Here is a 17,502-nt window from a genome sequence, read left to right as displayed (position 1 = left end):
TTCTTTAAGGGACCTATTTGGACATTTTTTTATTTAAGGGACCAATCTGAAACCAAAAATATCTTTAAGGGACCATTTTATTAATTAAGCCAAAATAAAACAAAACCGGATAACATGATGATCCTGCTTGTTGCTACTGCCGTGCGTGAGTGATGCTCTTGTTGTTGTTGTACTGTACGTGATGTGCTTCCTCTTGTGATGCGTGATTCCCTTTTTCTTCTTGTTGTACCTGATCCGCTTTGCTGCGTGTTCTTTTTTTTTTTAAGTGATGTCCTTGAATCCCCTTTTTCAAGTGCCAACCTAATTCCCTTTCTTCTTGGTTTTGGGTCAAGGCAAATGGCTCATGTTTTCTTCTTGTATCTCAAGTTGGTTTGTGTTAATGGAATTGGGTTTTAAGTAAATATATAGTAGGAGTAGGGTTGCTAACTTACTTACTCCCACATGTTTTTAGGTGGGAGTAAATTAGCAACCCCCTATATATAAAAACAGATAAATGATTTTCTCAGTACAAGACGTGCTAATAAAGACCACAAAAGTCTACAAGACGTGCAAAGAATGAAGACGATAGGCGTCACGTGCCACGTCACCTGAAGAGAACAAGGTAAAGATCGTTGCTGTCAAACTAAAGTAGCATGCCTCCATATGGTGAGAGAATTTTAAAATGAAGCGTGAACGTGAAGGAAGATGCAAGATCAAGGCTTGAGAAAAAATGCAGCGAGAACTAACAAGTATGTTTTTGTATGCCCAGTTACTACTAAGATAACTTAATTTAACTACAAAATCTTCGCCAAAAGAATTTATCGGAGGAAGAATACACTAGAGAGTTTGAAAAGTTGATGATGAAGTGTGATATTCATGAAAACAAGGAATAAACAATAGCTCGTAACCTTGGAGGATTGAACATTGAAATTGCCCATTCTGTCCAACTCAAACAATATTTGTCAGTTGATTATATTATCCGCCTCGCAATACGAGTTGAGAAACAATTATAAAAAATGTCATACTACTTTTCCTCTATTGAAAATTCTCCTTACTTGCGTAAACCATCAATCAAACAACCTAGTTCCTCAAATAATCATTTACCTAAACCCTCCACTCAAAACAAAACCAAGGTTGGCAAAGGAGAAGCTTATGAAACTCTAAAGAGAAGCTTATGAGGCTCTAAAGAACCTCGAGATGATCTTGAAAGAGAAGACTAGTACCAGTTTATGATGAAGAACTCATTATTGTCGATCATGGTTGGTCATTGGTGATTAGACGAAGCCTACATGCGTTAAGCAAAGAACCACATTAGTTAAGAAACAACATTTTGTTGGAAAGGTTTGTGATGTTATTAGTGATTATTGACTGTGGTAGTTGTGAAAATGTGAACTACATAATGGAGAAGTTGAAGTTGTCTACAGAAAGTCATCCTCATATGTACAAGTTGTAATGTCTCAACGAAGGAAGTGAAGTAAAAGTTACAAATCGTAGTCTTGTGACCTTTTTCGTTGGTCGGAAGTTTCGAGATCAAGTTTGGTGTGATGTTGTTCCCATGGATGCATGTCACCTTCTCTTTGGAGACCATGCCAATACGATCGTCGCGCCCATCAAGACTGTTATGCAAAAACCTACTCCTTCATCAAAGACAGAATAGAAATCAAGTGAACTTGATAAAATCAAGAAGGTATCGTAGCCCATTAGAGTCGTTAATCACTAAAGCGCAATTCAAAGAAGTTGTAGAAGTTAAGACTATGTGCTTTGAATCCAACCAAGAAGTTGTCCTACCAATGAAAATTGAACAATTACTTATCATATGTTAGAAGATTAATGATGTTACAAGATGATACTAAGTATGAAGGTGTGAAAACACAAGAAGGGAAGTTGAATTGTGTTTTAAGACAAACTAAAACTTTTTCAAGTTTAAGCTTAATAGCAGCGAACAACACAAAATAAACACAAATATAAAGAGATCAGAGGAGAGAAGACGAACACAAGCAATTTTATATTAGTTCCTCTCACAAAACGAGAGTAGTCCAGTCTCTTTGTACTTCCGAGAGATTTCCACTATAATCACACAAGATTACAATTGCTCAAGCACATAGCAAGAGACTTCTACACAATGCTCAAGCACACAACAAGAGACTTCTCAATCTGAAGTATAAATAAAGATTGTTGTGATAATACAAAACACCAATAAAACCTTAGAGCTAAAATACAATAAGTTGATACAGACTTCAAAGTATTTTTGATGTGAATGAAATTCAAAGGTTCAAAGCTTAAGTGCTTGTAGTATCGAAATGAGTGTGCAAAGGATAGGTAACGTATTCGTCAATGATCTTCACAATGGAGTGTTGTTTTTATAGTTGAATAACACGCTCCATGCATAGGTGACCGTTGTGCAAAGACATTGTAGCCGGCTGAATTGGACTGAGCGATGAAAGTGACCTGTCATACCAAAGTGGTAATGAGTTTACCATACTTTGTGTCTTTGAAAGATGTTTATACCAAACAGGGAAACTTTCACAGTTTGACTTCCACGCTCCTCCAAACTTGGAATAAGGTTGATAAACTTGATTGTCCTTTTAAGATTCCTCATGCCAAAATAGAGTAAGATTCTTTTGGCTTACTCCCAACGTTCTCTGAGTATTTCTGGCATGATTGCTATTTATCAACTTACTATACGCTGATCAGTTTCTGATGGCTTCTTGCCTCTGATGGTCAGATGCTTCTAACCTAAGCTTGCCTCTAATAGCTTCTTGTTTCAGAGTCTTCTGATGGACAAGAGCCTCTTGTTCATCTTTGCTTCTGAATCCCTTCAGAACTTGTTTCTTTACACAAGAACTTAGGAATATCAGAATTTGCTTATAAGATCCTGCATACTTGGATTAAATGTCAGTACTACCAATTGCGCATTTTAATACTTATTGTTATCATCAAAACTTATAATTTTACTTAGGGCTTTAGAACCAATTTTGTTCCAACAAAGTAGTCTCTTATCAATAGTGTTCCCGTTGATACTTATTTATGTGTCACACACCGGATATGACATCGCTTTGCAATTAGTACGTAGTAGGTTAGTTTATGCATTTTCCTTTTAAGGAACATCTTGAGGCAGTTTATAGGATACTTTTGAAGGCAAATCCAGCAAATGGCCTAATATTTTAAAATACTAATGAAAGCAATCTTTCTATCTTAACTGATGTTGATTGAGTAGGTTCAGTCACAGACCGAAGATCATTGTACCTATGTTTGGGGTAATCTCTAACATGAAGGAGAAAGAAACAATGAGTTGTAGCAAGAAGTAGTGCAAAATCCGAGTTTAGAGCTACAACTCAAGGTATTTGTGAAGGATTATGGATCCACAAAGTCGTAGAAGAACTCAAGATGAAAATAAGCTCCAGTTGAAATTATATTCTAATAGTAAAGCTACCATTAGCATAACTCATAACCTAGTTCAACATTAAAGAATAAAAAATATTGAGATTGACTAGCATTTTGTAAAGAGAAAATAGATGTCGAAATCATATGTCTACCTTTTGTGACTAGTACTGGTAAGCAAATTGTGTATATCTTGAGAAAATGCTTGGCAAGACCCACATTTGAGCTTTTGATAAGCAAGTTGTGCATGATAAATATCTATACACCAACTTGAGGGGGGTGTTGGAGAATCCATGAGTATTTCTTTTCCATGTGAAAAAATTAACTATTTGAGATTTTAAAAGTATATTGCAAATTGACACATAGAAATAATCATCATTCTACTACACTCAATTCGGCTATGGCTAGCATCCCAAGTGAGTGAAATTATTTTAAACCGTTAGATTGCCATGTTATGCTGTGTGCCAACTATACTTTATTATAATGAAGGACGTAGCTACACAATCACCACCAGCTCCATGTTTCTCTCTTTTGCAATTTCACTTTCCATCTCTTCTTCTTCCTCCTCACAATATCATATTATCATCTCCCTTTAGTTCAGATTTTTATAGAAAATAATTATAATCAAATGTTCATATCTATATATCCATATAAAATAAATTTGAGAAATCTACCAAAAAAATCTGAGAAAAACTTATGATCCATGGCCAATGCTTAAACTTTCACATCCATTAGCTTTATAACATCCAATAGCTTTCAAGATCCAACTCATTAAAATCCCAAAAAATAAAAAAATCTTTCAACAATTAAATAGTGAAATATTAAAAGAAAGAACACAACCAATATAAACAATAGAATAATTCAGGATGTCAGATCTGGGTTGTTTTGTTTGATGAGAAAGAAGATCGTGAAGGAGAAAGAGAATCTAGAAAGTAAAAATGAATTAAAAAAAAATCCAGTGTTATCATCATATGATAAGATTCATGGAACTTCAATATCTAACTGTTTAAAACAATTTCTCTAACTCACCCACCGTGGTCGACCTATCAAGGTCTCCCATGCTAGCCAACGCCCTCTAATTAAACATTAAAGAGATATCAAATTAAAGTGAAATTGGCAATGACTATGTGTCTGTGAAGTTCCGATACTTCAAAAATGATGAAGAATCGTGTCCGATACGCACCCGATACCGATACGCCTCTGATATGTCCTGATACGCGTATTGGAGAAATATCGGTCAAATCATTACTTTTAAATAAAAAAATAATATCCGATACGTGTCCGATATGACTTGATTTTGGTCCGATACGTGCCGATAAGGCTTGATTTTGGTCTGATATGTGCCCATACGGCTTGATTTTAGTCTGACACGTACGCGATACGTATGCAGTAGTTTTTTATTATTATTTTTTTTCTTTTCTTTTCAAGTTTAAAAAGAAGAGTGAATAACAAATAAATAAATAAATTGGAAGGAGAAGAGAAAATGTGTATATTTTTATTTTCTCATTCCTATATTGGTGTTATTGTTATTTTTAGCTATTATGTGTCTTTAGTGAGGAGCCCTTGTATGTTATCCCTCAAACTGTTTTGTTCTAATGCAAGTTTATTGGCTTGTTTTGTACTCCTTATACAATGAGGTATTGGTTTTTCTCTATAAAAATAATAATAATAATAGTTTTTTTTGCTTTTTTTTAAAAAATTATTATTATTAATATTATTGATTTTAATTATGTTTATATATTGTGCATTTATATATTTAATTTTAAATTTAAATTTTAAATAATGTATCACGGGCACAGCAGTATCGTATCGAGAATTTTAAAAAAATTCCCGTATCGGCGTATCAGTATCATATCGTATCGGTATCGTGTCGTATCCAGGCTTCATAGCTCTGTGTAGATAAAACAAATCGGCTCTTTCAAAACTCCATAACAAATACTGCTTATCATGATAAGTGCTTGTTTATAAGCTATTTTTATAGCAAAATATAAAATATATTTAAATTATTTTTGTATAAGTAGGAACTTTTGACTCAAATATGTGTGATATCGAAGTGGACTCAATAGCTATTATTTCATCGAGTTCTCCAAACAAGATGAACGGCGAATAGTTTATGAATAATAAGCTATGACTGTTTTTTAGATCAAATAAGTCAATCCAAAACCCTAAATACATCACTTTTATTTGAGGATGATGATGATGATGACAAGGTCTCCATTAGAATCATTTTGTTGTAGCAGAATATGTACCATACACACTTTTTTTTATATAAATCAAAGAATTTATGAATAAATTGTTGAGTACAAAATTTACCAACTGAATTTACCAACTTAGGTAAAGTATAAAATTGTGAAATTGTGAAATGTATTAGTAAATGCATTATAATTTATCAATTACTTTTGTTTTCACAGTTTGGTGGTTTTAAGCAATTAAAACTGTCTCGATATCCAGAGTTGAAAGGATTGTGGTATGGTCAACCTCAGCACAATGTATTTAGGAGTCTGAAGTATCTAGTGGTTCATAAATGTGATTTTTTATCTGATGTGCTCTTTCAACCAAATTTGCTAGAAGTGCTAATGAACTTGGAAGAATTAGATATCACATATTGTGATTCATTAGAAGCAGTTTTTGATATGAAAGGTGGTGAATTTGAAAAAGAAATTCTTGTGAAGAATTCTACTCAATTGAAGAAATTAACACTATCTAATCTTCCAAAACTGAAGCATGTATGGAAGGAGGACCAACATAGCACTATGGGGTTTCAAAATTTAATTGAAGTGTCTGTTGAGGAGTGCCCAAGTTTGAAAAGCCTCTTTCCGCTCTCAGTAGCTAGAGATATGAACCAAATTCAAACACTTGAAGTGACTTCATGTGGGATTGAAGAAATTGTTGGCAGGGAGGAAGGAGTGGATGAGATAGTTGAATTTGTGTTTCCTAATTTAACATCCATTAGACTTCACCATTTGGCCAAACTAAAGACATTCTTTGGCGGAGTCCATTCTCTTCAATGTAAATCATTGAAAACGATCAACTTGTTCAGATGTCCAGAAATTGAGCTATTTAAGGCAGAGCCTTTGAGTCAGCAAGTGAGTGCCAGAAATGATGAGCTCAATATCACAACATATCAACCTTTGTTCGTGATTGAAGAGGTGAGGATAGCATAAAATATCATTCTTGCTATGAATATAGATTTTACTTAGCATAAGATAGAATGTTTTCCAATGAATTGTTTCAAATTATAGATTTCTTTAGTTCTAATTTAGGTTTGGCAACAGGTATTTAACACTGTGGAGAGGTTGTTCATGAATATGAAATATTTTGACATGATATTGCATAGCCAATATTCAGAGGTTCAATTCAACAAACTCACACACATTGGTGTGGGTGAATTCTACAATGAAGGAGCTACTTTTCCACATTGGTTCTTGAAAAATGTTCCTAATTTAGAAAGAATGCTAGTACAATGGAGTTCCTTCAGGGAGATATTTCAAGGCGAACAAGCCATAATTACGGAAATGGAAACTCAAATTATCCCGCGACTCAAAGAGTTGGAATTATGGCACCTGGACAAGCTTCAATGTATATGCAAAGAAGGACTTCAAATGGACCCCATTCTATATTTTCTTGAAACCATTTATGTTCGGCACTGTTCCAGTCTTATGAAATTGGTGCCTTCTTCTGTTACCTTTAATTACTTGACCTACTTGGAGGTAACAAACTGCAATGGTTTGATAAATTTGATAACATACTCAACAGCAAAGAGTCTTGTCAAACTTGAAACCATGAAGATTAAAATGTGTAATTGTCTTGAGGATGTGGTCAACCGAAAAGAAGAAGATGAGATGAATAAGATTGAATTTTCCAGTTTACAATATCTAGAACTTGTTGCTTTACCAAAACTCTGTCTCTTTTGCTCATGCACGTGCCCCGTTATGTTTCCGTTGCTGGAAGTTGTAGTCGTCAAAGGATGCCCTCGAATGGAACATTTTTCATTTGGTGTGACCAACACAACAATTCTTGAAAATGTACAATTTGATGAAGAAAACCACTGGGAAGGCGACCTCAATGGAACAGTAAAGAAATTGTTTGATGACAAGGTATGTTTTACTTTAATCCACCACTTTATTTTCTTTGGGTTAGTTTAAGACTATCTAGATCATGATCATTTTGAAGGTGGAAAATTGCAGTCTACAATATTACTATATAATTAAATCGTGCTTAAAAGCAATTGTGATCTTTCTCATGATATATAAATATTATTAACAATATCAAAAGTAGTCATTTATACGTGTAGCTAACATTAAAAAAAGAGTCATACTCCCTCCATCCCAAAATATAAGGGAAAATTGGTCAACTAAAGTTGATGTATCTAGTCCAAATTTTTAACCAAATATATCAACTTTCTTTGACCAATTTTCCCTTATATTTTGGGACAGAGTAGTATTTCACAACGTTGAAATTGAACCGATAAATAAAAAGTTAAGAGATAATTAATAAATAAAATTAACATTTACGCAACAAATAAAATAAATAATTTTATGATATGTAAATGTTTATAATGGATTCAATTCCCCACAACATGTCTTTAATAAAGAGGCTCTTAAAACAAGATAAAATAAAAACTAAAATTGGGTGAAGGAAGAAGCGAGATCAAGGCTTGGGAAAATAATACCGGGTACCATCAAATCATATTGAAGCCAAACAGATGAATGCGTGATGATGCCATTTGGATTATCAGTTCACTTTGGATGACACAAAATTGTAGCCTTTGCCAATGAAAAATTATATTCTCTCCTTCCCAAAATATAAGAACTACTTTGGCTGCTGCACGTATGTCAAATCATAATATTTGGAAAAATTTGTAAAAATCAAACAAGATCACTAATATTTTTAATTCTTTATTAGTAAAAATTATAAAAATTTGATATTTGAAAAATAATCATCAAAACAAATCAAACAATATCTTATATACTAATATTTAAATATTATCAAAAAAATATGGTCAAAACAAGATAAATGAATAATGTTATTTAGTCGAACTGACTCTTATAAAATGGGATGGAGGAGAATTAGCCAAACCTAGATAAAGACGTTAACATGCATGTTCTAATATGCATGATTTGCCACTTGGATTGTGCCAAGATTCGAAATATGGGATTATACACGCCATTGCAAGTTCCTAAGCCACCTTGGGAATATCTCAGTGTGGATTTTGTCCTTGGACTAAAAAATAGAAGGATTTGATAATGTTAGTTGCAAAGATCAAGAAAAGACATTGAAAATAGTTATTTTTATTTAATACTTTTATAAATTTAAAATTATTTCTTGAATACTCTTATTTAATTAATCTTAATTCAATTAATTTATTTATTTTTAATATTTTCTTTCATAATAAATAAGGGCATAAGTGAAATCAAACATTTAAAACATTTGAAAATTAGTCAAAGTTTCTTATAAAAATGACCAAATTTTTTTCTCAAAGTGTTCCTTGTAAAAAGAATAAGAGGGAGTACTAAGTAGTCTCTTATCAATAGTGTTCCGGTTGATACTAGAGATTGGTTGGCAAACTAATTTATGTGTTATGATAAATATCTATCCACCAACTTGAGAGGGGTGTCGGAGAATTCATGAGTATTTCTTTTCCTTTTGGTAAATATCTATATCACCACAATGTGATCAAATTTTAAAGTTAAAGTTCTGAGTACCTTTTCGACCTTTTCTTGCTCATCGATATTACTTTCCACAATTCATCATTTGATTAGTAAGAGTTACCAACCTTGTAAAGTAATCTGCAACTGTCTTATCATTCTTCATATGCAACAGTTCATATTGTCTTTTCAAGGCTTGTGGTTTCACTTTCTTGACCTTTGCATCTCCACCATAACTCTTTTGCAAAATGTCCCAGCATCTTTGGAGGTTAAAGCATCTGCAATTTTCTAAAACACCTTTGCATCAACACATTGATGAATGAGAAATAGAGCCTTGTTGTCTTTCCTCTTTGCATCTCTGAATGTTGTTCTTTGATCTTCTGTTGGATTGGCTCGTAATGGATCAAGAACGTTATTCACTTGTTCATCCACTTCTTGAACACTGAATATCACTTTCATCTGTTTGACCCATGTATCCCAATTCTTTCCATCAAGAATGGGCAAATTCGCATGGAAATTGTTCTTCCCAACCATAGTTGAATCACTGCAACCTTTGATTCTCTTCTTGGTGAAAGATTTGAATCAAAATCCCTTAGATCGTGCTTGCTTTAGATATCACTTTGTTGGGATTAATCACTTAACCACTATGAACTTAGATGAAGGAATGAATGAATGAAATTGAGAGAATGTGAATTGTGAAAAGAATACAAAACTTGATTAAAGGAAAGAGTCAATTTTATTAACACACAAAACCACCATTTATAGGTGAAGATGTACAAAGCAATGAGAGGTACCTTGCAAAGCAAGTAACTAACATACACCTAACCTCTCTAACTAACTAAAACAAAATGATAGTTGTACATAACAAACTAACTAACGCAAGTGCAACACACTCAACCGACAACTAACTAACTGTAAAATTGCAAAACCTTAAAATTTGCAAACAATGAAATATTCGTTAAGCTAGCGAATTTTCGCTAAGCGAGAAAGTAGACAGTTTGAATTATAAAAACCAATAATAGCTACACAACCACCGCCAGCTCCATGATTCTCTCTTTTGCAATTTCGCTTCCCATCTCTTTTTCTTCCTCACAATATCATGTTATCATCTCCCTTTAGTTCAAATTTTCATAGCAAATAATTATAATCAAATGTTCATATCTATATATCCATATAAAATAAATTTGAGAAAAACTTATGATCCATCACCAATGCTTAAACTTTCACATCCATTAGCTTCTAACATCCATCCCCAATGTTCAAACTTTCATCTCCATTAGCTTTCAAGATCCAACTAATTAAAATCATTGAGAGGAGAAAGAAGATCATGAAGGAGAAAACATTGAGAGGAGAAAGAGAATCTGGAAAGTGAAAATGAATTTAAAAAAATAATAAAAAATCCAGTGTTATCAGCATATGATAAGATTCATGGAGCTTCAATATCTAACGGTTTAAAATAATTTCTCTAACTCACCCACCGTGGAAGACCTATCAAGGTCTCCCTATCAAGGTCTCCCATGCTAGCCAGCGCCCTCTAATTTAACATTCTAGACATATCAAATTAAAGTGAAATTGGCAATGAATTTGAGGATAAAAGTAATAAGGATAAATTAGTAAGTTTGGTGGTAATCGATTTTAATATATTAGTAATAGATGCATTATCATTTATCAATTAATTTTGTTTGAACTAACTTGGTACAATTGTTTTCATAGGTGGCATTTGGTAGTTTTAAGCATTTAAAACTATCTGAATATCCAGCGTTGAAAGAATTGTGGTATGGTCGACCTCAGCACAATGTATTTAGGAGTCTGAAGTATCTAGTGGTTCATAAATGTGATTTTTTATCTGAGGTGCTCTTTCAACCAAATTTGCTAGAAGTGCTAATGAACTTGGAAGAATTAGATATCACAGATTGTGATTCATTAGAAGCAGTTTTTGATATGAAAGATGAATTTGAAAAAGAAAGTCTTGTGAAGAATTCTACTCGATTGAAGAAATTAAAACTATCTAATCTTCCAAAACTGAAGCATGTATGGAAGGAGGACCAACATAACACTATGAGGTTTCAAAATTTAAGTGAAGTATCTGTTGAGAAGTGCACAAGCTTGAAAAGCCTCTTTCCACTCTCAGTAGCTAGAGATATGAAGAAAATTCAAAGTCTTAAAGTTTGTGAATCTGGAATTGAAGAAATTGTTGGCAACAAAGAAGGAACAAAGAAGATGGTTAAATTTGTGTTTCCTCATTTAACATCCATCGAACTTTCCTATTTGGCCAAACTTAAGGCATTCTTCGCCGGTGTCCATTCTCTTCGATGTAAATCATTGAAAAAAATCAACTTGTTCGGATGTCCCAAAGTAGAGCTATTTAGGACAGGACCTTTGAGACACCAAGAAAGTGCCATAAAAGATGAGCTCAATATCTCAATGTATCAACCTTTGTTTGTGATTGAAGAGGTGAGAGTATCATCCTTGCTATGAATATAAATTTTACTTGTGCAAATATTGATTTGTTTTAATATTTTATTAAATTTATGAGAAATTATTCAACTTGTCGTTTATATTGGTTGAGGCAAATAAATTGGTTTTGATGTGTTAATAATTGTTTGAAAAATCGAGAAGGAAAATATATTTCTTTTGTTCTAATTTAGGTTTTGTAACAGGTACTTAACAATGTGGTGGAGAGTTTGAATATGAATTTTAAATATTTTGACATGATATTGCATAGCCAATATTCAGGGGTTCAATTCAACAAAGTCAATTTCATTGGTGTGAGCGAATGCTACAATGAAGAAGCTACTTTTCCATATTGGTTCTTGAAAAATGTCCCTAATTTGAAAAGAATATTAGTCGAATGGAGTTCCTTCCAGGAGATATTTAAAGGTGAACAACTCGTGAGTACGGAAAATGAAACTCAAATTATCCCGCGACTCCAAGTGTTGGAATTATGGCACCTGGACAAGCTTCAATGTATATGCAAAGAAGGACTTCAAATGGACCCCGTTCTGCATTTTCTTGAAAGCATTCATGTTCAGCACTGTTCAAGTCTTATGAAATTGGTGCCTTCTTCTGTTACCTTTAATTACTTGACCTACTTGGAGGTAACTGACTGCAATGGTTTGACAAATTTGATAACATCCTCAACAGCAAAGAGTCTAGTCAAACTTGAAACCATGAAGATTGAAATGTGTAACCGGCTTGAGGATATAATCAATAGTAAAGAAGAAGATGAGATGAACAAGATTGAATTTTATAGTTTAAAATCACTAGAACTAATTTCTTTACCAAGGCTCAGTGTATTTTGCTCATGTCCATGCCCCATTATGTTTCCGTTGCTGGAAGTTGTAGTCGTCAAAGGATGCCCTCGAATGGAACATTTTTCAACTGGTGTGACCAACACAACAATTCTTCAAAATGTACAATTTGATGAAGAAAATCATTGGGAAGGCGACCTCAATGGAACAGTAAAAAAATTGTTTGATGACAAGGTATGTTTTACTTTAATCCACCAATTTATTTGCTTTGGGTTAGTTTAAGACTATTATTATACATAATTAAATATTGTTTTAAATCAATTTTGATCTTACTCATGTTATATTAATTTGACTGATTAGGTTGCATTTTGTAAATTCAAGCATTTAGCCTTATCCAACTATGTTCATTTTATGGGAATTTTTTAGTAGGCTTAAATATAAAAATAGTCCCTGCAATTATGCCTTCTTTTGATTTTAATCCTTGGATTTTTTTGTTGACATGCCTTAATGTCACAAAAAATATTATGTCTTAATACATGATTTTTTTTTCTTCCAAGCAATTATGTTAAGTAGTTTGACATCAAATAAGTGAATTATGATCTACAAGTCTCTGTATAAATTGTTAAGTCGGACGTCATGATTGGAGTTCGAACCTTGACTCCCTTATGCTTATATATTTGTTAATAATTAATACCATTTTGTCAACAGGAAGTCTCGCATTCTAATGTTGAATGATATATCATAGCATTTGCAAGGTACGCAACATGAACATTTTCTCTTTTAAACATTTTGTTTTTTATCCGTGGAGAATTATTATAATTATCATTTGATAGTGAAGTGTTTTGTTTATTCTTAGACTGCATAGTTTTGTTTTACATTTTGTTTATTTGTCTTTGTGTTGGAAGTTCTCGTGGTTGGAACCTAATTCTTAACTTATCAATCTGAATTTTAAAAACATTTCCATTGTTCTTCTCATTACTATAGGTGGCTTAATTATTGTTTAGATCTTCTTAAGAATATGTACATTTTTGTGTTCAGGGAAGGTAATCATTTGCTGCCAGGATCGCCTCTCTCTGACTTCGTGGTTCTAGTTTCACTTGGTGGAATCATGTTCATTCTGATGTCTTTGTAGTTTATCATTGTAATAGGCGTGGTCTTTCCTGAATTTAGATTTAAATAATCTTTTGTTCTTGTATTTAAACTGCACTCTTTTTACCTTCATCAAGGTTTTATCCCATTGGGTTTTTCTTGATAAGGTTTTTAATGAGGCAGTTGACCAACTTATTTGGTTTAAACTATTGTTATCTTGGGTTTTGGTCTAGTCCCCCAAACTTTTTTTATTTTAGTTTTAATAATATTTGGTTGGGGGTGCAGGGGTTTGCACTTGTTTGTTGCATCCAATATGTCAACAGATAACTTTTCAGCTTACAACATTCTGCAGACATATACCAGAAATCATAGTAAAATTTCCAAGTTTCCAATTAAGGTAGAATAAACATTTACTGTCAACATTTACTGTCCTTCCACTGAACCAATAATACTATAGCATAAACATTTTCATATATTTTAACAATTTCCGTCACTTGTTTGGTGCATCCAATATGTAAACAACTTAGAGTCTCAAAATTATTTACTGTCAATAGAAAAAAACCTTTCAGCTTACAACATTACCGGATTTTCATAATTGTGCATATGTTAATTCATGTAGACCAATTTAGCAAAGTATGACCAATTTAGAAAATTGTAAGCATGAGTTTTATTCATAAAAATGAAGTCTCCACATGCAAATTTAATCAGCAAATTAAACTAGTGTTAAAAAAAAAACAAGTTCTTATATTGAGATTAACATTTTTTATATTTTAAAAATGTTGACTACATAATCCAGATAGTTTTATTAATTTTTGTTTTCTTAACTAATATTTCGGAGACACCGGTTAATATTTTACTTACTTTCGATTATTATAGTTTGAGTTGAAGTGTGTAATATGGCTCTAAAATCTTTTGTATCCAAAGCCACTAATTAATGTTCTAAGTGTGTAACACAACATCTTGCCACAATTTTTGAATAATTTTCTATTATTTTATGTTAAGAAATTTCACATTGGATGTGAGATGACCTGAACAAAGCTTTATAAAGTAGATGCAATTTTAATTTTACAAGTCATTTTTGTAAGGGTGAATTAAGACTTAACAGTCACAAAGTATCAGGAAAATATGATAGCGGCGATGGTTCCAAAAAACAGCCGCTACATATCAGTCGCAAGAGACAAAATTTTTTCTAGTGAGTCCAACTCTCAATTCTTTTTCGACGGTTTTAAAATTTTATAAAATTTTAATCTTTTTCGACGGTTTTAAAATCTTTTGTATCCATATAAAAGAAATGAAAAGTAAAAAACTAAAATCGCAAAAAGAAGTAAAGGAATAAGAAAACATTATGTAGCAAAAAGAAATCAATAGCAATATTAAAAGTTCTTAGAAACGGTGCCAAAAACTTAACCCAAATACATAGTTCAATCATCCTAATAAAAATATCTATTCATAGAGACTGTGTTGAGTATCCATTTCTTCCCACAATTGTGCCTAGCTAAAATATTGATCTTGAAAAAAAGAGGATTTTTTTTTTATTTAGAAAATAAGCGATAAAATAAATAGATGTCTTAGACCATCTCCAATGGTAGTACTTATATTTTTAAGTACTAGTACCTAATAGGTATTCTCATTGGAGCAAAAGTAAAATTGTACCTAATAGGTATTAGTTCTACGATAAGACATAGTACCTAAATAATTTTTGTGGGACCCATTTAAAATGATGTTGAGTTATTAGATAGATGTGCTACTAGTGGGACCAATTTAGAACTTTTAAATAGGTTTTGAGTTGGAGGGATTGAGTACTTATTATGTACTATTATTAAAAAAATTATAAATGAATGATGTGTACTTGTAGGACCCACTTAAGTACTAAAAAATGAGTAGTTCAATTATGGATGCTCTTAAGATTGTAGGTTCATCACAATAATAGATTACTAAATCTCAATTCTTGTTATTGAGAGCTTTTTTTATGGGTGTGAGACATCGGGTACGATTAGGTATGGTTTTAATGTGGCATGTATGGTTTATTTAGACCTCCCGGAATGATATTATCTTTACCGTTGAGTCTTTGACAATTGATAATCTTGTGGATAGAATGAAACTCTTCTCTAAAATTACTTTTATAGGTAAAAAGCTCGATAGCCCTCGCTCTTTCTACAAGTGAGAGGTACAACCATCTTTATGCTGTTGAGTGGTATCTCTTGAGGTTTCTAAATTATTAATAATGATAAATAATTAATTTACTAAATTTTACTTACTATGTCTTTTCCTGTAGAATTAGAATATGTACCTTGCGTAACCAAAAGGAAAAGAATATGTATCTTGCTTGCTCACCACCAAAAATAAGAATATGTATCTTGCTCTCACCTACAGCAAAACTCTCTTACAAAACAGCTTCTCAATTTCTGAAACCCATCTCAAATTAAAATTAACCACCTAAATATTTGAGTCTTCAACCTATTGGTATCTCTGTTTTATTAACTTGTTTTCAGTTTCCGTCATTCTTCCATTTCATATAGAAAAAGAAAAAAAAAAAAAACTGAAAAAAAAAAAGTAATCTTATATATTTTAAATTCAGTACTCACTCTGTTGATTTCAAAGGTTGGAGTTCGAGGTATGCATGCATTTTTTTGTTCCCCTTCACTTTTTACTTTTTTTTGGATGAACTCGTCTAATTTTTTGTTGTTGCTGTTTTTGTTTGCAGATCAAATAGCACCAATTGTTCCGTTCATTATTCGTAATACAGGTAAGAGCTCCTAACTCTTCTCATTTTTTTTTGCCCATTTTTAAATGTCTAGTCTATGATTGTTAGAAAGAAAAATAAAGCGAAATTAATTTTAGGCTAAATTACACTTTTTGTCCCTCACGTTTCTTAATTGAGATGATGGGGCACTAAAATCTGGGAAATAATATTTTTATCATGAAATTTCGACAGAGTCTCCTTTATGTTTACAATATATCGGCTAAAAATACAACTATCCATAAAATAATATTTTGACATTTTTCAAAATAGAGCTCTCACCTTAAAATTCACCTTCAAAATTACTCCATTTTTAAAAATGCTCAAAATTAAGTTTTTATTTTCCGGATATATAATCATATAAAAAGTGAAAAGGTCAAAAACTTATTTATACAAAACTCATTTTTGTGAATCAAAATTCAAGTAACTAAATCATTTTCTTTCTATATATCTATTAATTACTATAAAGACCCGTGCCAAGCAGAACGAGGTATATGATCTTTATAATTTTTTAACAGGTTTTATACATTATAATATGTATTGTTATATACAAATTAAATCTATTAAATATAGATTTAATTGCAAATTCAATCTTATTATTTTATCACACTAACAAAAATAGTCCTTTTTTTGTTATCTCTCGAGAGGTCTCTTGGTTGAGGATCCACTGTTCAACCTCGAAACCCTTCACCGAGAAAATATTCCCATTTTTTAAAATAATTTTTTTGGTTTCTCAAGTGTAAATTTTAATTTTGTAATTTTTTAAGAAGCTTGTCTTCTTCAATTCACATTATATTATCTTAAAATAAGAAAAAAAAGATCAGAGTAGATAAATCAAAGAAGAGGAGCATGGCCCCCCTTTTTGTACAAAAAAAAAACAAAAACAAAATCAAAGAAGAAATTGAAACCCAAACCAATTTTATCCCCCTATAAATTTTGTCTTCTTCAATTGACATTATATTATCTTAAAATAAAATTATAGTTACCAACAATAAATTGGTCCAAGTGGTATGAATTTTGATCCCCTTAAGCATGTGGTCAAACGTTTGATTCTTAGCTCATGCGTATAGAAAAAATTCGGTTGAGATGGGAGAATCCACCTTGTGTGTCCCATAGGTTCTCCGACGAAGATTAGTCATTGCTTACGACGGTGGAAACTTCGTACCAATATCATGATAACAAAAAAAATTATAGTTTCAATAAAACATATTATTTAATATAGAGTAGATAAATCAAATCAAGGAAACAATTCGTTGTATATGAAAAAGATTAGAATCACCCCACTATATTTTACCCAATAAAGATGAGAGAGTCGAAAAATTGAAAAAGAAAAAAAACTATTCAAAACATGTTAATCCTCTAGAAGAAATTGAAAATTGGAAACTTGGCATTTTGTTGTATATATGTCCCGGAT

At 32.1% G+C, this 17,502-nt stretch overlaps 1 protein-coding gene across 3 annotated transcripts in view; it reads left to right on the top strand.

The window, feature by feature from the left end:
- The window catches only part of LOC123917261, a 33,086-nt gene extending 19,431 nt beyond the window's left edge, over positions 1–13,655 (top strand). For 2 of the 3 annotated variants that reach the window (XM_045968932.1, XM_045968933.1), the window contains exons 7-12: positions 5,772–6,509; positions 6,636–7,457; positions 10,722–11,462; positions 11,669–12,493; positions 12,968–13,014; positions 13,298–13,655. In XM_045968932.1, the coding sequence (XP_045824888.1) occupies positions 5,772–6,509; positions 6,636–7,457; positions 10,722–11,462; positions 11,669–12,493; positions 12,968–12,994 (3,153 nt within the window). In that variant the 3' untranslated portion in view covers positions 12,995–13,014; positions 13,298–13,655. The remainder of the gene's footprint in view (positions 1–5,771; positions 6,510–6,635; positions 7,458–10,721; positions 11,463–11,668; positions 12,494–12,967; positions 13,015–13,297) is intronic. The other variant, XM_045968934.1, reaches the window with a different exon arrangement.
- Positions 13,656–17,502: the final 3,847 nt, after the last annotated feature.

This window comes from Trifolium pratense, linkage group LG3 (genome assembly GCF_020283565.1).
Source record: "Trifolium pratense cultivar HEN17-A07 linkage group LG3, ARS_RC_1.1, whole genome shotgun sequence".
Taxonomy (NCBI): domain Eukaryota; kingdom Viridiplantae; phylum Streptophyta; class Magnoliopsida; order Fabales; family Fabaceae; genus Trifolium; species Trifolium pratense.
Note: the sequence above shows the minus strand (reverse complement) of the source record. Positions and strands in the feature narration are given on the sequence as shown.